Here is a 27371-nt window from a genome sequence, read left to right on the forward strand (position 1 = left end):
TAAGCTCAATTTACTATATATTTTAATTTACCTACCTAGAGGCATAGGTAGCTAAAAAAAAGTAGCACCTTAGTTGGTTGTATATTAATTTACCTACCTAGAGGCATAGGTTGCTAAGAAAAAATGTAGGTAAATTCATGTACCTAAACACATAGGGGTCGTTTGGCACGACGGATTGTCATGGACTGGACTTAATTCTGGGACTGTCTTGGATTGGCCTATGCTAGATTAAGTACTGACTTACATTTGGTGCTGCAGATTGTAAAAATAGTGAAGACCTATGTTTGGTGATGTGTCGAACTAAAAAATAATTCTTATAATATTTAAATTTAATTAGGTTTTTTGACCTAAAAGATAAATAAATGCTACAAAGAAACCCAATTCAAAGATTTATAACAATATATATATATATATATATATATATATATATATATATATATATATATAATTTGTGTATATTTGACTTTTGATTTCAAACTGAAAAATATAATTTGACAAGGTAAAAATTGCTTGCGATAAAGAAAGCATCACATCATGAATTATTAAACTTGTTTCAATATAAATAAATAAAAATCAAACATTTGTAAATTACTATAGTTCGATTTTCCAAATGCAATATCAAAATAATTATTGTAATATTTTAATGATTTTTATCTAAAAAAAATAAATGCTGCAAAAAAAAAAAACCATTCAAAGATCTAAAACAATAATTAAAAGAAAACAAATAAAATTATGATATTTTCTAAAGAGAGGTGTCGGACTCACGCGTTCTATTTAGCAAGTGTGCTATTTAGCGAACCACTTTTCAAGCTCACTGTATTAGACGAGCAAGTGAGACGGTTTTTTCACTATTGGACTATACAGTCTCATTTAAGTTAGTCTCGTCTCTTACCAAACAAGGATTTCGAGTGCTATTTAACCCAGTCCAATCCAGTGAGGCGTACCAAACATGACCATAGGGGTCAAATAGAGAATAACATGTTATTTCCCTTTGAACAAATTAATTTCAAAAACCATAACAATTATTGAATTTGGAAATTGGTATAAATAAAAGGAAATAAATAAGCTATCAATTTGAAAATTAAAATACGAAATGATCAAGTAGTCAAATTTGAAAAAAAAAATGAATATATTCTTGTTTTTTTATAGGAACAACGAGTATATTCAAACCATACGGCAGTAATTACATTTTTTTTAAATAAGGAAAAAATTGATCCATTAAATCCTTGGAATCTATGCAAAATTGAAACACAATTAATCGGCATTGAATTGCAGCTAATTTCTTAAACAAATCACGTTAAAAATGTAATCAAGGTTATTATAGGAATTTAAAATATAACATTTAACACATTAAGGTTGATTAGGAAATTTGATGAGTTGGATCCTAGTCATCGGGTTTTCCTTATAAAAATCGGGTTTTATTTATAGAAAAATAAAACGATGGGTTGTAGGTAAGAAAATATTAATTTGAAGGGGAAGAGTCAAATTTACTAAAAAATGAAATACCAGCAACTCAAATAAAAATTTAAAAAGTTTTAAAGTTTCAATATTTATATATAAACTGTCAAATATATATGAACTATATGCAATGCTCGTCATCATATAACCAATCAACATGATAATGAAGTTAGTACATATAGATTTGAATTGAAATTTAAATCTGATTAATTAATTTTGTGTGACATTTATGAATTTAGGAATTAGAGTTTTCGATTTCCAACATTACACTCATTTCTGAAACATTATGACACCCAAATTGCAATGCAGAACCAAACAGAGGAAGTGAAATACTCAGTAGAATTCATGAACAAAGCAGCAAACCTACAACTTCTTTCTTAATGGGTTCTTCACCATAATCTAGACAGAAATATGCTCATGCATATACAAAATTCATTGGTGTATACGCAGAAATATGTTCATGCAAATTGGAATTTTTTTGTTTGGTTTCAACATCATTAAAAATCAGATTATGTTTCTGGTAACAGTTAAGGCACCATAGAATTCAAAACACACGAATTCGGAGAGGAAAGTGTGTGTAGATTATATATTCATTTCACGTCCAGAAAGTAACCCCATTAAAAATTCTTAATGGAATATCATATTATTGAAACAAATCCATCATCCATTGATCAATTGGTTAATATCTCACACCAACCGAGTGTACTGTCAAAAAAGAAAGTAAACCATAAAAGAAACAGAAATTAGCCACGCGAATAAACACACTTAAGAATCAAAACATTACATTGCAAATGCTTCAGTATCTTTTCTTCTATCGAAATCAAAATCACATTTGGCAAAAGTTCAGTGCTTTCTCTTGCGCAATTTTTCTATTGTGTAATCTAATGAAAAGTCCTTAACTGATGTAAATCACAAGCTCTCCCGTCGAAATAGATATATGGTAATTGCGGCCGGTTGGAATACTTTTGTATCCCCTTCATGACTTCATTGTCTGTAAGAAGATCAAAACTTCCAAATTCGACCTCATAATCATTCAAAAAATTAACAGTCATTCTGCTAAATTCACATTTGGGCTCCTCAGGGGTTCCTTTCATGAAAAGCATGACTAGATTATCGTCAATAAGCTTCTGCAGCCGCCTTTTCAAGGCATCATCAAGCCCATTTTGGGCTGAAATTTGCTCATCGGAAGATCCAGTTTCTTTTGCTAACTCTTGGACTGTCTCAAGACTGGTAGGAGCAGGAGCAGGTTCTCCAGCCTTAACTAACCCATCAACCCTAGCAACTTTAACCTACAATATTTATCAGCAATTAGAGATTAAAAACAAAACACCCCCACACACAAAACAACAGAAAAAACCCAGTTAGAGATGAAAAGTAACCTCGTCCATGTGCTTCGAAGCCTCACACCCCGAGGGCCAGACCACGCTATCAAGCTCCTTGAATTGCACATCCTTCACTGATTCACCCATCGATGACAGAGTCTTCCAAATTATGAACCCTAAACGCACAAAAAATCAAAAACAAAGAGAGAGATGGAGACCAAAAAAAACGAAAAGACAGACTATTATATATAATTAAAGACAGAGGCATAATTTAGGGAACCCTTCTTTTTTCCTACAGAATTTAGGGAAACTTTCAAAATATATACTACGAAATATCCTTTATTAATTAGACTTCTAAAACAAGATAACTTAATTAATATGAAATAAAATAATAAAAGTAAAATTTTAATATTAAAAAAAGGTAAAATAACGAAGTCTGTCTGTGGCTAGTGAATATTGATTTATGAAATTAAAGTCGGGCACATGGGATTAGGGCCCGAACAATTGGCATGGCTGGTCATCCACCAAATATTTTAGTTTTTTGGGGGTGATAGTTGTGTGTCAATTGAAATTAGGGCCTGAATCTATGATGCTTTTAAATTTTTAACAAATATAACATGCCACATTGTATGATAAAAGAACACTAGTTGTATGATAATACGAAAAGCTAAAAAAAAAAGAAGTAGAAATTTATAAAAGATAAATGAAGTCCAACACACAAATTTTGTTGAGAAATTAACCAATGGAGCAAACAAACTCAAACATATTTTCAAATCAAATAGAACTAGGATATTTTACAAAACGAAATTCTACTATATGAACCAAAAGTGACGTATTGTGTAATATAAACCCTTAATTTAAACGAAAAAGAAAAAACATACATACCGATTGGCTTCAAAAGTGACGTATCACGGTCGAGCTAGGGGTGGGAAAAAGACTGGGAGGATTTTAGGGTTAAGGGCTTGGCGTAGGGATGAGATTGTAAGTAGTGAGATTAAAAATACAGGTATATAGGCGTGTACTGTAGGGATGCTTATTTTTGAAGCTTTCCCTAAACAGAACGCTGCTCTTAAGGTTATTAAATACTGATTTTATGAATTTTTTTTAAAAGCCAAAGAAAAATCCCTTAATACATCAGTCCCTTTCTTAAATTTAGGCAACCTTTTGTTTTCCAAAGAATTTAGGGAAACTTTCAAAATAAAATACTAAGAAATTTCCTTTATTAATTAGACTTCTAAAACAAGATGACTTAAGTAATATGAAATAAAAGAATAAAAGTAACGTGTGGGTATTTTTATTATAAAACTTCCATTACTTCTTATTTTTATATTTCAAAAATATATTCCTTCTTAAAAAGACTTTACATATCAAATTAGAAAAATGGTAAATTGGTGAGCATAAATGAAGTGCGCTCTCACCGTTGATTTCTTTCTCCGATTAAATTCCTCTATCCCGGGTCTGTCTGTGGCTGGCTAGTGAATATTGATTTGTGAATTAAAGTTGGGCATATGGGTATTTTAGTATTTTGGGCATGATAGTCGCGTCAATTGGGCTTAGGGCTCGAAAAAACAGTGCGCCTGACTCTTTGACGCTTACAAATTTTTGGGATTGAGAATTAAAGAGATTGTCACATGCACAAATTGTGTACTAAATCCTATTTTTAATTTAAGAAAAATTAGTATATGGTGATAATAATTATTTTTTAAAAAAATTTAATATGGTAAATGGTCTATTTTTGTTTTGCTAAGTGAATGAGTTTTAAATTTTGTTTTGTTAATGGTCAATGGGTAAGCTCAAATAGGAACACAAATAGAAGCCTTCATTTTTTAAGTAGAACTTTATTCATACTATTTTAAGTTGGTACACAAATAGAAGCCTTTGTTATCGGTTTGTGGGGCGGTTAAAAATTTACTTTTGGTCCCTATAATTTACCAATTCTACCACTTTGTTTTCCGTAGTTTAAATTTTGTCATTGTAATTTCAATTCGGAGCAATTGAAGGATATATTTCAATTCATGTCAATTTCTCCAATTCCTGTACAGTTTTGACCACATGCCCATCACTTGGAAGGTTATTTCAGTTTACTCAAGCTATCTAACAGTAAAACACAAGCTGAAGCTCTTCCCGTTCATTTTAGGAGCAATTTCGAAAACATTTGCATCTCTAGGTTAAAATTTTGGTGAATTTGGAGGAATTTAGCTCTAGTGGACCAAAATACCCCTCCACATGAAGGGAACCTTGTCAAAACTTAATGGAATTGTGAGAAATTTTGACATAATTGAAACATGTCCTTGAAATGTTTCCAATTGAAAACTACAATGATAAAACTAAAAAAATTGAAAACTACAATTAAAACTATGAGCACCAAAGTGATAAGACCGGTAAATTATAAGGAACTAAAATGACATCTTCTTTTTTTCTTTCTTTTCTTGCAAGAATATAAACCTTCATTTTATTAATTTTTTATGTTCACAATTAGAATCAATATAGCTGGAAAGCAAGAGATTCATATGAAAATTGGCTTAATAATCTTCATGTGATATTGTGACAACGCTGCCGGATTATGTGGGCTAATAGAAACAACAAATTTAAGCAAACCTTGTTGTGGTTGCCGTACTTCTAATCGTCCTAATCCCACACCCCTCTCTATTTTAATTCCCTTCAAGAAAAGAAAATCTAAAAACAAAAAGAAAAATCCAGCCGACTTGAACAATGCAATGAGGTGTCATTGTCAAGCAAATAAAGATAAAATAAAATAAAAAGATTCAATTCAAATTATAAAAATATAAAAATATCCTTTCTATTTTCCTAATCCACAGACACGACATCGTTTCGTGGCACCGGGTCTAAAACGCGTGTCTAGAACGTTAAAAAGTCAAAAAACGAAGCACTCAAAAAAGACTCCTCGCGTTCAATTGACTTCGTCTCTGGGGCTCTATATGCTAAAATGCGCTGTGAGTTGAGTTGGTGACGTGCCTTGTTATTTATTACAAGTCCAACGCATATAAAGAATTGAGAAAATCTTCCTTCCCTGCACTTTGCAAACAACACACAATCTTTCTTAAGCCTCTGCTCGGACATCCTCGGTGTCTTTTGTGCTTTCTGGGTTCTCATTCTCCTTGTGCTTTCTGGGTTCTGTCTGTTTCTTTCCACATTTGAAGCTCAGCATCACAATTTGGTGGAATTTGAAGCTCGAGTCGGTAGAAATGGTTCTGATGAAGGAATTGTATCCTTGCTGTTTTGCTTTTTGTTTTGATTTTAATTATGAATTCTGGATTATGGGTTTGAATTCTCTGATGTTATTTTCTCTGGCTGCCAAGAAAAATGCCATTTGAACTTAATTTATGTTGTTTTAGTATAGGCTTACTTTGAGTGGGCAGATATTGGATTAACACAATTGAGCAAATTATTTTTTTGTTATAAATTATGGGTTGGTTTGTTCAATGCATACAAGTCTACAGTTACTGGCCTTTTTGTTTCTGTTTTTAGTTTCCTTTTTCATGTGCGCTTGGAGCATTAAACATTTCGTTTTCTTTGGTTGCCAAGGAAATGAAGAACAAAGAATAGGAAGACAAAGTTTCAATTTTTGCTGTTAATTGTGGGGGTGTCTATGGATAATTTTTGTTTTGGTGCTACTATGATGAAACATCAAAGGATTCAGATTTTAAAGTTTTCTGTTCTTCTTATACATTCATGCCTAACCAAACTGAATGCCACTTTCACACTTTTATCTTTTGCAAGTAAACTTATATGAAATCTGGCATTAGATGAATTTAGAATACATATATATATATATACATACATACATACATTCCAAAAATCAGTTCATTCTTACTACTTTTGCAATGCCATAAATCAATTCCCTTTATTTTGTGGTTTCCTTAACTCTTGACCTTTCAATTGGGGACTTGCGTGAAGTCGGATTGTGATGCCCCTGTCGTTGGAAGAGGTAATGCAGTTAACAAGTTCATAATTTTGTATTCTACTAAAATGCTTAGCCATTAGTTGTTACAATATTAGTTTTCACTTGTAAAAGAACTATGGAGTACTTGTTGAACCACATGTTTGAACTGCAGTATCAAGTAGCGCAGATGTACATGGTTAGGAAGATGCAGCAACAGAACACGACCAGTACTGAAGGGGTTGAAATATTGGAGAACAAATCCTTTGAAGATGATGTACTTGGAAAGGGTCACTACTCTTCCAAAATTTACCGTCTACAAAGGTAAATCAATACACATAATATGCGGTCAGTTTAAGTTTCTGCGAAATTGGCAAGTGAAAGGCGTTCCCCTAGTTTTAGAACCCGTTATTGTTTAGTGAGCAGTGAACAAAACATTATCTTAGACTGAAGATGTGTTGTTTTATAGGAGTAAGGAGAAACCTGAAAGGAACCATAATCACCTAGAGAGTTTTGGTCTACGTGGGTTTATGTTCTGTGATCTAGTTAACGATGAGTCTTGTTTTCTTAGGCTTCTATAAGTTTTGGATGGATAAGTTCAGATTAATATATTGATGAAGGTTTTCAGGCCAAAAAAAAAGGGGTCATATCTTGATGAAGGCATTTATGTGTCAATTACTTTCTCTTGAATTATGGAGATTGAAATTGGCACCAGTTGATTCACAAAAAGGGCTGCGGATCAAAATCTGTACTATTGTCTTGTTTCCATCCTTTTGTTTTTGGTTTCCCTATTCTTTTTGTGGTGCATTCCATTTGCGGGACTGTAATGATTTTTGGTAACTCCTGTTCAGCTACATTTAAATAGTTTATTTATGTTGACATTTATTTCTTCAGTTGAAAGGATAATTTAATATATTAGTTTGATCCTGATTTCACCACGTCATTGATACCACTTAGGTTCCTACATATATGATGGCCTTACTATTTCCTTCCTCTTTATTTTTGTGAAGTAGAACGACTGTTAATACTGTTTCATGCAGACATTTAATTTATGAATTCCAAGGTTACATTATCTTATTCATACATTTTATTATCCAGCAAAGCTCCTACTTGGCTCACCACTTTTGCACCGGCAGATGCTCTCATCATGCAAGAGGAAGCCTGGAACGCATACCCAAGATGCAAAACAGGTTTTCCATGTGTTCTTGATGTCAATTTTTGTATATCTTGTTTATTAAACACACTTTAAATTTGTTTTAACATGGTTTTTGGTTGTCTGCAAATGGATGCTCTATGTCACAGTAATCAAGGTAACAGAATTCTTGTCCATCTCTGAAAACAATTAATTGTCCATTTACATTCTTAGAATTTATCATTAAAAGAATTTAGAAGCATAATCGCTTGTGTTGCATTTTGCAGTGCCCATACTTTACCAAGTTTCAGCTGACCATTGAAACAGTTCACAGGGCTGACAATGGGCAGTCAGATAATGTAAGTTTCTAGAAAAGTTTCTGTTGCCTTTAGTTAAGTTTTTTTTATAACTCTATTTGTAGTGGGAAATTTATAATTTAATGTCCTTATACCCTACTTTTCTTTCTTGTTCTTCTCTTTGCCACTTTGAAACTAAAGGTGCATGGTCTAAGCAAAGGACAACTAGCAACCAGGGATGTGGAAATTGTTGATATTGCTTCATCTGCAAGGGATTACTGGAGTTACGTCGTTAGCAGTAGCAACACAGACTTATCCAAATTTACGTCAGCGAAAACTGGCCGTGGTCCACTTTTAGACGGATGGCAGGTTGGAATCTTCCCTACCAGTAGCTTAACCATGTTGTTTATGAATTTACGACGTGTCAGTTACTCAGTTTGGTTTATATATATATATCAGTCCCCTTCTATTGAGGGATCCCTCAAATAATTTTATTTGAGGGACACCCTTTAGGGTACCCTACAAATTTTTTTCCAACAATCAAAACCATCTATTTTTTAAGTCTTCATTCATAGACCATCCTTGCAAAAAATCAGACAAATCGGAAACCATTTAGACATCTAATGGTGTCCTACAAAATCAATGAACACGCCTTGTCACTTGAGTTCTCATGCAAATCTAGCTTTTAATCTGTTAATTATTGTCCAAAATTTTCAGGATAAGTCGAAGCCAGTTATGACAGCCTACAAACTCGTCACTATTGATGCACCATATTGGGGTTTTGGCTATAGAATTGAACACGCTTTGCTACTGGTAGGGTCTCTTGGGTTTTGAACGTGCACATTTATTATTTTTCAGAATGCAATGATGCATGCAATAGCTAGGCAAATGCCACCATCACTTCTGTATATAATATGACACAGACAAGTGATGAGTTATATTTACGATAATAATTTTTTATATGTTAAGATTTGTTTTGCAAGCAGAATGAGTCAACATCTTATTTTTGTCAGCAATAAAACTTAATGATAAGAAGAGGAAATACAGAGACAGGAAAAGTAGTTCCTACTCTTTCCGCTCATTAAAGAAAGTACCATAGAGCTAGACATTGGAGACACCTCTAACCTTGAGCTGATGGTAACTCATGCTTATGTGATAGCTCTGAACTTTCATTTGTCAATTAACTATATGTCGTCACGGACATACTGAGGCCAAGTTCAAAAAGTCAGTATTTTTGGTGTAATAGAAAAGTATTAGAGTCTTTTAAAGGAGAAAAATCTTAAATTGTTTAAGGGGATAATTTCAAAGTATCAGTTGGAGAATGAGAACAGAACAAAAGTTATTTTTCAGTAACTTTGTTGTGCAAGAGCTGCAAAATCGTAGGTTAGAACGTACACCATATGGATAACGGTAATTGCAAATGTGTTGTCACAATTATCATATGTGGGTTGTTGACAAATTTTTTTTAAAATTCTTAATGGGATATGTGTAGGGCCAGGATCAATTTGAAGAGCATAATTTTTTTCATAGGAGTTTACTTTTGGGGATGCCATCTTTGAATTTAATGCTCTAGTCATGCTTATCGGGCATGTCAAATCAAATATGCCCAACCATTCTATATATTTTTTTCTGAATCATTCTATCTGTGTTGCATTGTAGTTAGTTACCATTTTCTCCTACGTCATATATAAAAATTCAACTTTCTTGATGGCATATTTTATCTCTATCTGATTGGCTTGAAAACATCATAGATATGAGAAAAGCATTAAAAATCCAATGCTATGATCAGCGAAGTGATGGCCTCTAAAAAGTTATTAAGCAGTGTTTGAGGTTACCTCGTCCTCTTATGTACTTCATCTTTTCTCCATTAATAAAAAAATGTGCTTCGTATTTTTTAGAAAGTTATTAAGCGATGTAGTGTGAATTTTTTAATTTTACATCTGTTTCCATTAATCTTGCAGCATGTGGTAATTATTTTCAAATATCTATTCATATTATCAAATCTTTGTCCACTCTATGTTCGGTTATACCTTTTTATAGTGTTTTTTACCGGAATATTTTTTATAGGGTGAACGGGCTCTTTTCCTAGAAAGTCACCGGAATTGTTTTGCTTGGATCGATGAATGGTTTGGGTTGACAGTGGAACAGATACGTGAACTTGAACAACAAAGTGACTCATTGAAGGAGGTATGAAGGTTCTATACATGACAACTCTTTGGTAGACGTGAGATTGCATATTTTCTAAATTTCATTAGTTATCCAAAGCAAAAGAAAAAAGGAACTCCATAGTGATCAAATTTAAATCGTAGAGCTTTAAAGTAGTTATAAGAATTCATATTTGAAGTTATGCTTTATCTATATGGTGGTGACAATTTACTAAAAGTCTCAATCTGGTCCCTCTAGTTCAATTTGAATACTGTCAAACTTGTAATTTCCAATTAGTGCCAATTTAATCTGATAAACGTCAATCGTGCACATCTGGTCTTGTATAATTGGGACCTTCTATCCTATTCTATTAATCTAATTAGAGAAAAAAGACCACTTGTTACACGACACAATCTCAATTTCACTAGACACTGCATTTTCCGCAAATTACCTTACCAATCCATATTTCCCTGACCACGGGAGCAGCATGCGGTCTTTATCAGACTCTTCTCTGTTTCCAATAAGAAGTTTGATGAGTTATGGATTTTGTTATCTGGATTATAATTTTCCTAATTAAAACTGATTCATTTGAAGATTTTTTCAGATTAAACATCCTTGTGAATTGCTATATCCGTAATGGATCATAGGATGGGTTAGTGATCACTTTCCAACTCACATGTATATGGAGGGAGTTACTTATATGTGGACTTGAGATCACATTGGAATTATGTGGATGTTTTCTTTTCCTTTCAGTGTGGTTAATAGAAACAGATTGAGGAATCCATCGGCCATAATTGAAAAATGTAGTGTTAACATTGTTCAAGTTGAGATTCGAGGGAATAATAAAACTTTTCAGCAAACTAGAGGGTGGTAAAAGTGTACTGAGCTCTTTTTGTATCAATTTGTCCTATAGTCTATTTTGTCATTTTTGTTCTTCCGATTCAATTGTTTCCAGTCATTCAACTTCATTTCAGAGTGAACTTTAGCTGGATCAACTTGCTTAGAGTGTGGGTTTTTGTATGCCAGTGTGTTCTAGGTATTCCTAGTCTTAACATTGAAAAATGTAACTGACAAATACCAGAGTATGCTTGGCAATTGCAAAATGCAGTTCTATTTTAAAACTGAACATTACATTACAAGTCAATTTCTGCTACCTATTAACTTGCTTCCAAACCAGTTTTTAATGACTGCTATTACATTCTACACAGGAACTTGGGAGGCCGACTTTGGTAAAAAGTGTGGAAGATTTCGACCAGAGATTATTACCTGAAAGTGAAGAAATTTATAGCGGGCAGAGAGTTCAACTCTCAACTTAAATCCACACAGCAAGGGCTTTCGTTGACATGGAGCAAATTGTTTATACTTGCGTTGGGTTCTAATGACAATCACGTCCGTCCATCACATAACAGCAGGCCCCCACCTATTTCCTATTCGACTGCGCCAGTCGTACTGAAGGAATGTCAGTTGACTAGCAAGAGTTGAAATTGTTTTCCGGCTGATACATTTGGCAGCATAAACTTCACAGAAGAGTGTATAGCACGCTACATGTATCGTAGCCAGATAAATTATCAAAGAAGGAAAATACCCAGATAGGAGATTTTCTGTTTGTGTTGTTGTACCACAGTAACATAATACATTGTTCTGTTACCTTTACGAAGAATTGTAGATCAGCTTGATGGAAAGCACCACATTCATAATTTTGTCTCAGCCCAAAATACATGCCACATTTACAATGATAAGTTTATATACTGAGAATGCTACAATATACTTTCTTGTGCAATTTCCATCAGGTTCATTTTGGAAAAAGTGTCTTCCATGACAATCTGGTAGGCGTTTGAACGGAAAGCAACGGAAAGCAACGCCCGTCTTCCAAATCAAAAGGAAAATAGGCTCCTTGGGAAGAAATTGGTACTTGTAACAGTTACATTTCGGATTCACATTGTAATTCAGCTACAAGAATTTCAACCAAGTACAAAATGGCAAACAAACAACTTCTCGATTCTTTCTTTTCTATGAGAAAAAATAAAGAAAAGAACTATCAATGTCAAATTCACTTGTAATTGAAACCTCTGCTGAATTGAACTTCCTGAAATCTAACTAACAAACAAGTAAGCAGCTCTACCTACCAATATCTTCATCGTCTGTCTGATGAGGAAGTTGGTTGAGATCCAAGTTGAATTTTTTAGGATCTGTTCTGATCTCACCATCTTCTAAATTCATGGGTGCTACTTGAGCTGTTCCTCGAGCTTCTTCCACTGGTACTGCTTTATAGTTGTGACCTCTCTTGTGGCCTCCAAGCGCCTGACCCGTTGAGAACTTGCAGGGGCAAATATTGCACTCAAACTGTTTGATGCCATGTTCCACTGCTTCAGCTTCTTCATGGTATTTTCCCTTCCCAGCAAATTTAGTACCAAATTCTTGAGTTTTTCTTGCCATCTGCTTGCGGGTTTGGTAAAGTAAAGCAGTGTCTTTTATGGGTTTTGTACCTGTTTTCGAAGTCGACTTCATCGTCATCATCTTTGGCTTCGTCTTCCAACTAGTTTGAACAGCATTCTCATCAACATCTTGCATAGAAGCCTTTCCTTTACCTTCAAGTTTCAATTTGATCTTTAATGAAGGTTTGCCTTTGTATCCAACAGGTGATTTTTGTATTGGCTTCTTCACTGAAAGTTCACCAACTTGGTCTTCCACATATTTACTACTAAACCCAGAATCTTCATCCATGTTCACATCACTGATTGTATCTGATCTTCTGGATCCAAATTCTTGACGCTTTGTTGGAATCTGCTTGTGGGTTTGATCAAGCAAGCCAATGTCTTTCATGGGTTTTGTACCTCCAGTACTCTTACTTGCCTCCATGGTACTTTTCTTGTTACTTCTACCATCACATTTGATTTTTTTAGATGAAGGGCTGCCTTTGTATCCAACTGGTGATTCTTCTATTGGCTTCTTCCCTGCAAATTCACCAACTTGGTCCTCTGCATAATGAGGCATTCTTTGTCTTTGGTTAGATAGACCACTATTCTCTGCATGATTAGGCTCGGTTTGGTTAGCAATTAGACTCCTGCGTCTCTGTTCAATCTTGGTCCAGTTTACTAAGAAATTTGCTACATCATTATCTGTATCTATGGTGCGGTCAGATAAACTACTATCACCATCATCCTCATCTTCAGACACATTTTCATATGAAGAAGAAGAGTTGCTTTCGTCACACGGCGACAGAGCAGGCCCCGGAGGCCTGACACCCTTCCAGTCTCTTTCTCGGTGGAGTCTCATGTGACCGTGCAAAGATTTGATTGATGGGAAATTCTTGTTGCAAACATAGCATGAAATTTTGTTGCTGTGATCATCACCAACAGGACTATGTGCTTCCTTCAAAGAAAGATGTTTGTTCTTGGGCTTAAACAAGTTTTTGTTCTTCTTGGGAAGAAGAGATTGATTGAAGTGAACTTTTATGTGACCTCCCAAAGCTTTTCCATTTTGAAATCTCTTACCACATTGCTCACAAACCCGATCTCCGTTTCGATGATGAACATCACTCTGTACTACTTGTTTACCCTTCTGATCATCATGTAGTTCTACTTCTTGTTCTGACTCTTGTGAATGTATGTCCTCATCATCATGATCCATGCTTTCTTGATAGTCTTGATCTTCATCATCTTCTTGGAGGTGTTTATTTTTCTCTTGGAGCTTTTTCATGAAGAAGAATTATAGAAATCGTTTTGTACTGGGATTAGGGTTTTAACTAGAGAGGCTGCTTGTTAGTTTATCTATAACAAACTCTAAAAGAACGTTACAGTTTCAGTTTTATTGAGACCCTATCAACAAGGTTAAAGCCCTAATTGATTTCCTAGGAGTTCTTGCTTTGATGTGCTGCTCAGTTTTTTTTTTTTTTTTTTTGGGTGACAAAGAATCGCCCCAATTAATTAGTGATAATTAATTAAGATTTGATTGGAGTTTTGTGACTTCTAGGGGTTGGCTCAAATCTCTGATTCTGATCCGTCCTATTGTGTCCAGGTTAATATGTATGCGTATCCTACAAGCTCGCTGTAATTAAATTGGGTAAATTGGGGTAAAAAACATCGTTGGGTAAGAGATAATTGCTGAGTTCAAATAGGACACGATAATTTATTTATTATTTATTATAGTTTTATACACACTATGTTGGAGGAGGGGTTAATCGAACCTTGTACCTCGGGTTCAACCGTGCAGGGATAAATACACTTAACTACTTGAGCTATAAGACACTTGAAGGGCATAAGAATTTCATTGATCAATGAGTTTTTTTTAATTTTAATTATTTTAAATACAAGTGATTAAGGGAGGGGATTTACACAAATATTAATTGGGTGTTTGGGAGTTTCGAACCTCTGTCTACATAGGTGGAGGTGGAAATGCTCAACTAACTGAGCTACTTGTTATTTAATCTTTGAATGGTAAAAGTCAGTGCTGGTAAAAAATGAAGTCCAAGGAAGCACCTACTTCTATCTGCACCAAATTCAGAATCTGGGTGACTGGGTCCTTTGTAGCCATAGCCAAAGCCAAGTTTAAGCCCTTGAAGGCTGACAAGACTTCAAGATTCACATATTGTGGTGAGGGTGTTGTGGCATGGCAAAAAAACGAAAATCTTTGTACCCTGATAAGACAGAACACTTTGTAACAATTTAATTTATTTTAATTAGTTGAATTATGTGCATTAATCCTTATTAGTTTAATTAGAGGATCCATATCCAATTTAACCATGGAAAGAAAATTAATCCACCAAATTTTCAAGAGAAAAAGGCTGGTGACATAACGTACTTTGACATTCATTAACCCTTATACATCAAATTCCTTCAAAGTCCACAAGACTCCACCGTTAATAGATCTCCAAACTAATTCCATGTAGAATCAATTAGAACTTGTTTTAGTGATATACCTCTCTTCGTAATGTTGAAATAGATCCCAAGTTTGAGTTCCTTCCTCACCGATCAAAAGAAAATAAATTGTCCCATATTGAATAAGCCCCACAATTATTGAGAAAAAGTTTTGGTGGAAGTCTCATGCTTGTGCTAACTTGATGAGGTCTAACCACTCGAGGAAAACCATTTGTTCATACTTAAAATTTCATTTTTTGAATTGGTACTTCATTTTAGATCGCACTTTTACTAAAAAAAATGTATAAAAGAGAAGAAAACACAATATTACTTTACTTGCAAGCCCCATCTATATACGATAAGAGAACGGCTGCAACTAGAGACGTACGTTAAGCTTGGTTTAGGGGGTTTCTGCCATGCTCTCTTCAATTGCCAGCAATAAGAAAAATTATGGCAGACGCAGACCCCTTGGGGAAATGGCAGTAGTGGATATGGCACTGGCAGACCCCTTCGGGTGCCATGCTGACGACTTCATTTTGACTACTTCGACAACGATATTACTTTTGAGTGCACAAGGCTTTAATAGGGACGAGCCGACCGTGCACACTAGAGGCGGACGGGTCTATCCAACCGAAGGTCCAACTATGAGCTTTATAACTCAGATGTACTTTGTCTCCAAGACCCTAGCTGAGCAAGCTGCTTGTATTCTTCTCCAAATAGAGGTCCAATATATATAGGGTATACAAAACCTTATCTTATAAGGAATCCTAGTTACAATTGGCAATTAATTACAAATTTGTCAACGTATAAATTATATCCTAAATAGGATTCAGGTCAACCAAAAAAAGTCTATTTAATTAGAATTTAGTGACGTGCTTTAAAGAGAAATCTGTAAAAAGAGAAAAAAGGAAATCACCCACATTATTTTCGCAGAGGAAGAAATCAAATAGTAAAGCAAGGTTTCTACTTGAAAAGAAGTGATATATCAGTGATCCATTGAATTCCAAAAAATTAATCCAAGAATTCCAATCATCATAAGAGTTAATGATTTAAATGACTTAGATGAGTAAAACAAGGAAGGAAATTGAAGAGTAAAACAAAGATGAACTTATCGTTGCCAGCGTCGAACAGTAAGAGAGTTCTTGTTGCTGGTGATTGAGGAGGAAAGTAGGGCAGGAGGTATAAGCAAAAGATACATGAAAAAACTAAATGTCACTTAGGCTTCTATGACTTGAAGGGTATGGTTAAAAACTCATTTAATGATGTGTCATAGCCAACTCAGTAGGCACATTAGGTGGTCCACAAATATGTTATTGACGTTGAGCCGACTTGAGGAGAAACCACCAACAATTGGTTAACCGAATAGCTGATTTGATGCATTCTGGTTTGGCAACAATGTCGACGAGGGCAGAATAAGGAATTTTCATATGGGTGGGCTATTTTTATTATTTTTTATTTTGTTTGTTTAAGAAGTTGCTAGGGTGGAGTAGACTAATTTTTTTTGGAATGGAGTGGGCTAATCTTCACTAAATATGATGAATTTCCTAAAAATAACTCTAAATTCTTTTTCTTTTTTTCTAATTATTTGAACCAGGCTAGAGTTAGAGATCATCATTTGGCCTGTGGGCCGAAGTGGGTAGTCCAAGGCCTAATATTTAGGCCTGGTCTGCCTAGCCCGCTCTAAGTATGAGTAGGGCTTCAGCATAAGGTTTGAAACCTCAGCCCGACCCATTTGAGTCCGTCTAGGCCAAGCCCATTTGAGCCCGTCTAGGCTCGGCTCGGAAAAGCCCTTCTAGACCCAGTCCAGTCCGCTTATAATAAATAGAGTAATAAAGTTGCAACTTGGTGTAGACGAATAAATAACTAATATTGTAAGTAGCATAAATTCATCAAATAAGGCATGAATTATGAGTAAATTGTTGCAATAAGTTAAATATGAAAAAGAAAAATGTAGACAATGATGTTCCACATAGGTGAAATTCTACCTACCAACTATTAAAAGTTGCAATTGAGTATATATTGGTTTTGAAGATCATAGTTTTTTCATTGTTGTCTAAAAATTTGTAACAAAAAGATTTAATAGACTTAAAAAGAAAAAAAAAAGAAAAAGAAAGGCTTGACTTGTCTAGGCCCATGGCAGCCCAAGCCAAAGGCCTTTGAAACCTCGACTTGGCCTGAAAAATTAAATAAATAAAAAAATCGTAAGGCCCGGCCCAAACCCAAAAGTTTCAGGCCGACCTTGCCCAATGACGAACCCTAGCTGGAGCTCCCAGTCTAAGGGTGGCTCCGCCCTTGAATGCTAAGATCTAGTTTTGCTTTGACTAGATTTGGCGACAACTGGATCTAGTGGCTGAGTTGACGTAGACGGCAGTGGTGAAGCCAGGATTTCATGAGTCTGGGGGCCTCTCACAAAATATAAATAATAAAAACTTCAAACTCACAAGACATCAAAACATCAAAAATCATATTGTCTATAGTGTCTATTCATTACAATCATAGTTGTCCAAGTTAACTTCCGTAGTTTGGTTTGAACTACTTTCATTTTTCTTTTGACTATTTGCTGGTGACGACTCCACTAACTCAGACTTTGATTTTCTTTTGAAAAATCTTTCCATAACTGAAACACATATATGAACTAAATTTAAATTGAAACAATTATGAACATCTTCTCAAACTTATAAACCAAAGCAAATTGAGCATTCAATTCAAAGCAATATATTAATCAAACCAATAGAGAATTATATATATAGAAATTTATAAATTAAAATTAAAATTTCACCAACACAAGTTCACAATTGCATTAAAGGGATAAACAATTACATACTACGCAAGAAAAATTAAAAGGGATAGATAAATACATACTTGGAGTTGAATAGCGATTTACTAAATATCTCCAAAGCTTTTTCCATTTGGTAATCTACACATAAATTGAAAGACCCATTAAAATCAATAGAAATATAAAAAAAAACTTGATAATATAATTAGAATTTGAGAAGAAAAAAAACTCATAAGCAACTGGCTGGTCTGGTCGTGTTTCTGACCCGGGAAAAAAGAAAAAGATTTAAATTTATTGATTTATACAAGAAGATAATATATAATAATAATAATAATTCTAATCCTTTTAGGAATATGTAATGTATGATTTTGGGATATTTGGCTTGGCTGGTCAATAGGGCCCACGTTGAAATCACTTTTGGCTGAAATCTACTTTGGCTGCTGGACCATGCCACTATGGCTTAACTTCGGCTGAAATCTTCTTTGGCCCATATGGCTTCTAAATATGTAGCCAAACTCCAGAATACTAGTACTAATTTTTTTTTAAATAAAATTTCAGTGGGGGCCAGTGACTGCACTGGTCCCCATGTGCCTCCGTCACTGGTAGACGGAGAGCATAAATGGTTGAGAGAGAGAGAAGATCGAGATGGGATGTTTTATTTATCGTGAATGCAATATGGTGGCAGATAAATTAGCTGAATTGGGTTCATATCTTGAGTTGAGTTTGTCAACCTTTTATGATCCTCCTGATATTATTAGGTCTAGTATCGTTGTTTAGTTTTAGCCCAATTTCTTCACCAAGAAAAAGGGAGACTAACAAGAGAGAGAGTTGAGAAGAAGAAGAAGAAGAAAGGGAAATAGTGAGAAAGGGAGAGAATTCGAGAGAAACAGAAGCAAGGAGAAAAAGGGAGAAAGAAAGGGCGACAAGCGAAAAAAGTTAGGGTTTATCGTGACCCATCCGGTTTGGTTAAACCATGCAGACCAGATCAGTTTTCCAAAAGTTAGGATTTACTGTGATCAGTCCCGTTCGGGTCCTTAATGACAAATTAATTCTTGATTCTTTCTTTTTCTTTGAGGGATAATAGAGAAAAATTACATTAATTGTCGAAGTAAGTAAAATTAACTTGGAGCAAATTCAGCTTCTCTAAAATTTAACTAACTAATAAACAAGCAAATTAAGCGGCTGTTTCTATTTCTCTATCTACTGATTTCATCCTTCATCATTCCTCCTTGGGAGGTTCGTTGAGATCCAAGTCTAGTATTCTCCGACTTGCAAGATGCAATGCTTGTTCAGCCAGTTGCATTAATGGCGAGGAATCTACAGGATCTATGGTCTCACCATCATCATGATCGTCGGTCGATGCTACTTCAACTGTAGCTGCTGGTGGAGCTTCTGCTACTTTGACTTTATTAGCAACTGGTGGAGCTTCTAGCACTGGTTGTGCTTCATCGAAGTAGTGAGCCCTCTTGTGGCCGCCAAGAGCCTGCCCCGTTGGGAACTTCTTGTAGCAAATATTGCATGTATGGCCATCTAAGAATTTCAATCTCTTTGACGAGGAGAACTTGTTGTACTTTCTTGCAAAATCATTGTTATAATTAGGTGTTTGGTTAGCTAACTTCATGCCTCCCCTATCTTTCTTAGCCCAGCCTGGTAAGAACTTTACTCGGTCATAATCTTGCTCTTTAAGATCAAGATCATTATACTCAGCTGAAGATGATGTTGATGAAGAAGAAAAAGAAGGAGACTTGACTCTTCGACTATGGGATCCCATGTGGCCATACAAGGATTTCCTTGATGGGAAAATCTTTTTACAAATATGGCATGAGAATTTATTATCCAAAGAAGGATAATATTGTAATCGTCGTTGCTTGGTGACCTTAAACTTGTTATTCATCTTCTTGGGACCTAGACGAGGTTCAAAGTGGACACTTATGTGACCTCCCAAAGCTTGTCCACTCCCAAATCTTTTTCCACATACATTGCATATTCGACTTCGATCTGGATCTTGGTTGTTCTCACAATTTAGACTTCGTAGTACTACTTCTTTACCTTTACTATCATCAAAACCATGCACTACTCCTTGTTTCGTGTCTTCCGAGCGCATACGATGGTGGTCATCCCTTACTCCATCATATTCTCGATCTTCCTCTCGAAAGTTTTCCATGAGAAAAATAAAAATTGAGGATAACCTAAAAATCTGTAGTTTAACTGTGACAGAAAGAATATGTGAAAGGAGGAGTTGCTTGCTGCGTTTGTGATATGGTGACTAGGGTTTAAGAGAGGCTTGCTATTTATAAGGGAGGGTGCTTGAGTAAACACCTAAATTTAGGAGAGGCTTCTGACTTTGAGTTGGACTGTCGCTCTATCCACGGACTTATATTAAAGTGTTAGGATTGCACTTAAAGATATAGGAGCTACCAATGCTACCTAAAGTGTGAATTCCTATCGCCACTCTAATATTTCCTATAATAGCCAACTAAAACCCAACAATAAAGGGCAATTTTTTTTTATGGGCCATAGGTGGGCCCATCTGTAGGGTTGTGGGCCACTCTTTTGCTTGTAGGTCCGCCCAACTTGATCTGTTATTGGATTGGATCAATAGTCCGTAGTCTAGCCTGCGACCCGAATTTAATTGGTTGGGCAAGTGTTGGCGAGTCCTTACGTAGTTAGGATTTTGGTTCCTTATTTAGTTAGAATTTTGGTTACTTACCAATTATTATTTAGTCCTATTGTAATAGAGATTTACTTCCTATTGTAATTTAGATATATTTCCTATTTTATTTAGGGTTAACACATCTTTGTACTTGTATAAATACCTCCATATTGGAGAAGAATAATAATATGAGCGTATCTTAGCATAACTGAATATTTACCCTACTTTGTTTGACATGGCATTAGAGCCAACTTTTCTGGTGACCCGTGTGTTGTGCTCACCCGTGTTCTAGCCTCATATTTTTTTTCCTATCGGTGCCCTGTGTGCCCTCCTGGGTTTGTGTGTTGTGTCGCTGTGTTCGTGTCATTCGTGTCTTCGTGCATCTACCGTATTTGTGTATTTGCTGTGCTCCGCTGTGTTCCCCTATGATTACCTCTGCCAAATTGAGAGTCGTTGGCACTCCTCATTCCTAACCCATCATGGGTCTTCATCTTATGGTCTTTCTTGATGTCTCAGCTTCTCTATCTTTGAAACTTCATAACAAGTCTCTTTACTTCGTGAGCCTCGTCACCACTTACTGAGCCGTTGCTTTACTCCGTGAGCCTCGTCACCGCTCACCGAGCCATTGCTTTCCTCCGCGAGCCTCGTCAACGCTCGCCGAGCCATATCTGCCGTGATTTCTTCCTCTGTGTTACAGACTTGGTATCACATCCCAAGTCAAGCTTCCAATTAAGTTTCCAGGCCCGTCTGGCATCTGCAATCCCATACCATACCAGCATAAAACCAATTCATTCAAAGTTATCCCGGCCAATCCACACTGTTGTTGTTCCCTTTGCACAGCTACTTACTCTCTATGTGTTGCCGGTATTGTCCCGACTTCTTGTCTTGCCCATATCCCACATGCATTCTGTCTTCCAGTTGTTTCACTTTTTATATTCAATATTCTATGTTCTCTCTCTGCCCGCCAACACCCTTTGTGATTAGCTCTATCTCTTGAGCTCAATCTGTCTTTTCTTCTCTTGCCCACATGCTGGATGTCTTGCCTCTTTTTTTTTTATCCTTTATTTTATTGACTTGTTTTGCACCATATGTCTCTTCCTTTATCAACACCTCTCGCATTTGTCAACATCACCTACCCTATCTATACAAATTCATCCACCTCCCTACCACCTTCCCATCTTGCATTTGTTTCTGCCACGAGACTGGCATGTTTGAGTCTCTTTACTATTATTCAATTTCTCTTCTTCCAAATCTTGACCCTTTACCAGTGTCGGATTTGAGGGGGAGTGTTGCAACTTTATTTGGGTGTTACTTTCTCCAAATCTCGACTCTCATACATCGTCGGATTTGAGGGGGAGTGACACCGCTGCTCATCTATTCCGCTGTGATTTAACCACCTATCTGCCATGACTGATTCCGATACATCTTAGTGTTAGTCATGCATGTTTCTCAAGTACCATTGATCATATGGCTCCATCGACCCCTCCTCTTCGGGGGGAGAGGGGGAGTGAAGAGAAGTTGTCTCTGCTGTTGCTGGTGCCAATGCATTGTATTGCTGTTGATGATGTCTGTTATGTCTCTGCCTTGTTGCTCTTGTTGGTGCCAATATTGTTGCTCATGCCTTTGCTGATGTGTTTCTGCTGTGGTCATGCCCGTTGACCTTGCCTTTGCTCTTGACTTTCTTTGCCTTGCCTTACCCTATTTGTTAGGGTTTGGCTTTGCCTTGCCTTGCCATGCCTTGCCTTACCCTATTTTTAGGGTAAGGCTTTACCTTTGTCGTGCCTTACCCTATTTTTAGGGTTTTGTTACCCTATCTGGGCTTTCTTTGCCATGCCTTGCCACCTTGCCTTTGCTTGGCCTTTATTTGCCTTACCTTGCCTTACCCTATTTTTAGGGTTTGGTTGCCTTTGCTTTTGCCGTGTTCACAGGGCTTCTGTGTTCTGCCTTATCTGCTGCCGTGCTCACAGGGTTTTTGTGTTCTGCAATTGGTGCTTCTCAAGTATGGTGTTCACTCGTGGGTTTGCTCTTGTGTTTCCGCTGCGAACTTTGCTTTAGTTTGTCACTTGTTTCACTCGTGGTTGACGAAAAGACCTTCTCTATAATTGGTGCTTCTCAAGTATGGTGTTCTGTGACTCGCTTGTCAAGTTGGGCGTGCGAAATATCTTTACCCAACTTGAGGGGGAGTGTTGGCGAGTCCTTATGTAGTTAGGATTTTGGTTCCTTATTTAGTTAGAATTTTGGTTACTTACCAATTATTATTTAGTCCTATTGTAATAGAGATTTACTTCCTATTGTAATTTAGATATATTTCCTATTTTATTTAGGGTTAACACATCTTTGTACTTGTATAAATACCTCCATATTGGAGAAGAATAATAATATGAGCGTATCTTAGCATAACTGAATATTTACCCTACTTTGTTTGACAGCAAATAGGTCAAAGCATATATGTTCCTTTTTCAAATAAACATTAATGATTTCCAAACTAGAGCCTCTCCTCTTTGTAATGGGTGACGAGAAAGAAAAAAAAGTTTTAATGTAAATTAGAACCATCAATGAGAAAAAAAAGCTTGTGAGCTATGGAGCTTCCATTCGAGCCAGTCGCTTTTGTCAGGAAATCGGTTTTTGGTACCGGAAGGAACAATGGGCAATGCCATTGTTTCACATTTGCTATGATTGCACATTTCATTGGAGATGAGAAGAGAGCAGATTATCGAAAAAAATGGTTTCTTTTTCTTTTTCGTTAAAGTATATGTGTGTTTTAAAAACTTTTAACCTAATGATGCAATTTTATTTTATAAGTTAAGCAGATCATAGAGAACCCACTTCCCTCTATATAGGACTATGGCTAAAACTAAAACAACCCTTTGTTTGTGTAACAAGCTCGATGCCTCCCTCTCATCTCTGTTGTGTTGGACTCTTTGGTCTTCTACGTTTAAAGCGTAATGGGAAGCTTTTGGCAATGGAATTCACTGTGATTTGGCTTCTTTTGTTGAAATTCATTGCTTCAAGATTCAAGAATTACAAAGAAATAAGAACTGGAGTTGGTAGTGATTGTTGCTATTGACGCTTACATAATTTTGATTTGCATGAAATGTAACTTTTGGCAGTCGTGGACATGCTCCACAATGAGTAAAGGTAATTATAACATGGTCCTAGAGTATAGACACGTGGTACAAGTATATATAACTCTTTTATGTGAATATTTATTGATACTATATTCTAAATTGCAAAATCTTAACCCACCAATACATTATACTATGTGAACGAGTTATACCACTTAGGATGGGATGGCCCCAACTGCTAACCATCTTCAAACTTTCCATAAGCATTTTACATAGTAAATTTGACACGAGATAGAATTGCAGTAGTGAAATGGGGGAACACATTATATTAATTTATTAAAATTGAAAGTGTTACTATTTTTTTTTTTTTTTTTTTTTTCTGTTGGGTGTGTATTTAGGAATAGTTTGGGAAGATAGTGGAATTTTCTTAGAAATTGTGAAAATTTGAATTAGAAGTTGGGATGAACTTAGAATAAGGGGTGAAAAAAGAGAAGTGCGGGGTTTAAATAGAAAAACTATTAATTTATTAAACTAAAATAAAATAAAATTCAACCATGTTTGTCCTCCCTCATTAGTACAAGAGAGCTTCATCCAACAAAATACAACCGCTTTTTTGTTCCCATTCCAGAGTCTCATATTTATTCCTTTAGAGATGTTAGTTATTCAAGAAATAATATACTCATACTATAAATACCGATACTAATAGTTGTACTAGTGAAAAGTTTGAACCTCGTTGGAATTCTATATGGTACTAAGTGTTTTTTTTTGTTGTTGTTGCCACTAAACTGCATGCCAACAGTTCTACCACTTGGCTAAGATCCCATTGGCATATGCTACTAAGTTACGTATGTAATGCAATATATAAAGTATAAAATATTATAGTAAATCATTATAAACAAAAGATTATGATGTGTTTTAATCTTTCTTTCATTACTTAGTAGACATAACTTAACTCAAATCCACTATGCAATAGATTTGCTTCAATTCCTTGTGTCAAAATAAAAATTTATATGTTTAGTTCACAACAATTTCCATTGTTTTTATCCAATTTTTACCAAATTGATAATTTGTCAATATTTTCCGATTTTTGGACTACCTATATTTCCAAAATCCCTAATATTTAAAACCCTAGTTGGAGGATACCACCTAGATTTCATGGATATTCATAGTTTATGTGAACAATTTGTAAGATATCTTACCATTGTAAATTGAATTTTCTTTTTGCGTGTGTTCGTACATCAAAGATTCGTGAGATGATATATATATGTTATGTCTATAAATAAAACATATACTTTATGATTCAAACCCTAACCCTAAAAATTACCATCAATTTAGAGTTAGGGTGTGAATCATACTCATTTTGTTTTCTACACTCAAAATATCAGGATAAATTTGGTTTAAACTTAAGATTTAATATATTGCATTAAAACCAAAGTCCCAAACATATAAGTTCTACCTGCAGGTTGTTGCAGCTTGAAGTTAACAAAGGCACAACCTAATCGCTACTAAAACATCAAGCATGCTTAGCATTTCCCAAAGCATCACTTTGGTGTTCCACCTCCAAATTCGCAGTCTAGTTACCTGCAAAATCTATTGATGTGTGAGCTGCTTATAGCTCGGTAGGGAAAGTGAGCCAGTAATTATATTTAATCCATATATAATACACACAAACAATGAAAAAGAACTAGATAAATAAGTGAGTAATGGTGATAAATGCATGAACTCACTCTCTTTTAAACCCCTTTAATCCGTACGACGCATTTCAAAAGAAGCGATGTTGAAATACTTGTTCGCATGTAATGTACGAGTTCTTCTCATACATCATTTCCAGAAAGAACGAAAAAACAACGATTGGAAGCTCAATAAATCAGTTTTTTCTAAGCAGACGTACCAATAGCTGGTGGAAATTTGACTTACATATAATTCTGCAACACATCTAAAATTACACCCATTTTCATATTTACATTATGATTTATTGGGTCCAACAAAATCTGAAACAAACTACCCATAATACTAAACCTAATTTTAACTAATTATGGGTTCTAAAATAGACAACTTCAAGCATCAGCTGATTTTCACATTTTTGAAAGGGAAAATACAATAAGGAGCCGTTCCTCCATTTGCATACAAATCACAGTCTGACATGTGTGCATAAAATTATAATGAATTACTTTTGCCAATGTATTAGAATATGATTTGTCTGTAAAAAAAAAATATAACTCATTACATGTAACGAGCCAAGGAGTGTCGTCTTTGCCCAAGACACAAGACCACTCAAATAGAAATCACAGACCAACCATAATTTTTAGAAAAATGAAAATTTAATAAAGGCAAGTTCGGTGTCAACAATGTTGATCAATATCATCAACTAGAGACATACAGGCGGGCAAAATTAAAGCTATAACAAAGGTACGTATAGTAACATTAAACTTGTGTAGTGATTTGTTTACACAAACAGTTCCTTCAACACATGTTTGATTCATAATTTAACAAAAGTATAACTTTTAGGCTCGTTCGATAACCATTTTGTGTTCTTTTTTTTATGTTTTTTGTTAGATGTAGAATGGATTTATAGAAAGAAAAAGAGTGGGAGGAAACGGTATATAAAAAGGAAATTAAAAACTAAAATTGACTTTTGCGTTGTTATGTTTTCAAGTTTTTCCTTTTTCATAGACTCACATTCATTTCTTCGTCCTCCCTCCTTCCACCATTTCTCATCCCTCATTTCTTCCACAGATTGTTTCAACCTCTCTAACTATAACAAAATAAAAATCAAAACCCAAAACTAAAAGGTAGCAGCCTCTCTAACTTATGGCCGAAATTTCATGATATTTCTTTTGTTCTGTATTAATTTTCTCCTGGCGAAATTAACGAGACGAGCAAACTGACCTTCACTGAAGTTTAATTCATTTTGGGGACGACTAGTCGCGTCATCGTTCTCATCGTCTTCCGTGGCAGCAGCCTTCCTTCCATACATCCCATAGAGAAGTTTCTTCAAAGAAGCTCCACATTTGTACCCGATCGCAGGCTCATGAACCACTCTGTTATAATTCTCCACTGAAAACTCATGGGTTTTGTCCGCAACCAAACTTTCACGCTCTCTCCGATCAGTCCTTCCCCACTTGAACGCGAATTTCGCCAGATCAATTCTATCTGACGCCTTCACCACACCCTCGTCTTCGTCTTCCTCGTTGCCATTCGAGTACTCATATGAACAAGAAGAAAAAGAAGAAGGAGGAGGAGGTGGTGGTGGTCTGGTGCGGAGGATTTGTTTCAAAGAGCGGTACTTGATGGGCCGCCGCTTAAACTGGCACGTGTTGTTGACCATCGTCTTCATCTTGGGAAGAGGAGGAGTTTGGTGATAGAGATCATGGTGGTGTTCTTTTTCTGTGTCTTCTTCTGAACGTACGTTATTCTTATGGGCCCCGTTTTCTGGACCGGCATGAAATTGGAGGGACTGGTTTTTCTCATGAAAGTTCTTCATGGAAAAAATGAGAGAGAGAGAGAGAGAGAGAGAGAGAGAGAGAGAGAGAGATGGCAGAGAGAGAGCGCGAGAGAGAAGATATCGAAATGTGTTTTGAAACTACTACTGTGGCCCTGTGGGTGGGGATTGGAGAGAATTGGGATTAATAGGATTTTTTTTCTTTTTGGGAATTTGGGATTAATATAGAATCTCCAACCATTTTTCTTTACAAGGAGAATTGATGACGTGGCTGCCAAGTGGGTCCAGTTGGAGACTCTCCAATCGGATGACAGGGGGGGGGGGG

The 27371-nt window shown here is 35.7% G+C and overlaps 4 protein-coding genes across 4 annotated transcripts; 1 reads left to right on the forward strand and 3 right to left on the reverse strand.

Moving 5' to 3' along the window:
- Nucleotides 1-2339: 2339 nt before the first annotated feature.
- LOC110752741 (monothiol glutaredoxin-S11-like) lies at nucleotides 2340-2927 on the reverse strand. Its single transcript, XM_021953461.2, has 2 exons — nucleotides 2838-2927; nucleotides 2340-2747 (listed from the first exon to the last, which is right to left on the reverse strand). Exons 1-2 carry the CDS (start codon nucleotides 2925-2927, stop codon nucleotides 2340-2342), a joined length of 498 nt encoding a protein of 165 aa, XP_021809153.1.
- Nucleotides 2928-5708: 2781 nt separating this feature from the next.
- On the forward strand, nucleotides 5709-12034 carry LOC110752796 (uncharacterized). Its single transcript, XM_021953527.2, has 10 exons — nucleotides 5709-6006; nucleotides 6699-6729; nucleotides 6857-7005; nucleotides 7780-7871; nucleotides 7984-7991; nucleotides 8101-8172; nucleotides 8311-8478; nucleotides 8827-8922; nucleotides 10177-10296; nucleotides 11463-12034. The coding sequence occupies exons 1-10, from the start codon at nucleotides 5987-5989 to the stop codon at nucleotides 11568-11570; spliced, it is 864 nt and encodes a 287-aa protein (XP_021809219.1). The 5' UTR covers nucleotides 5709-5986; the 3' UTR covers nucleotides 11571-12034.
- An 85-nt stretch (nucleotides 12035-12119) lies between these two features.
- Nucleotides 12120-13953, reverse strand: LOC110752781 (uncharacterized). The gene has a single exon (XM_021953506.2). It carries the CDS (start codon nucleotides 13951-13953, stop codon nucleotides 12373-12375), a length of 1581 nt encoding a protein of 526 aa, XP_021809198.2. The 3' UTR covers nucleotides 12120-12372.
- An 11093-nt stretch (nucleotides 13954-25046) lies between these two features.
- Nucleotides 25047-27221, reverse strand: LOC110752809 (uncharacterized). The gene is made up of 2 exons (XM_021953539.2): nucleotides 26494-27221; nucleotides 25047-25185 (listed from the first exon to the last, which is right to left on the reverse strand). The coding sequence occupies exons 1-2, from the start codon at nucleotides 27086-27088 to the stop codon at nucleotides 25178-25180; spliced, it is 603 nt and encodes a 200-aa protein (XP_021809231.1). The 5' UTR covers nucleotides 27089-27221; the 3' UTR covers nucleotides 25047-25177.
- Between the last annotated feature and the right edge of the window lie 150 nt (nucleotides 27222-27371).

The sequence above is a fragment of the Prunus avium genome, chromosome 6 (assembly GCF_965620075.1).
Source record: "Prunus avium chromosome 6, drPruAviu1.hap1.1, whole genome shotgun sequence".
NCBI lineage: Eukaryota > Viridiplantae > Streptophyta > Magnoliopsida > Rosales > Rosaceae > Prunus > Prunus avium.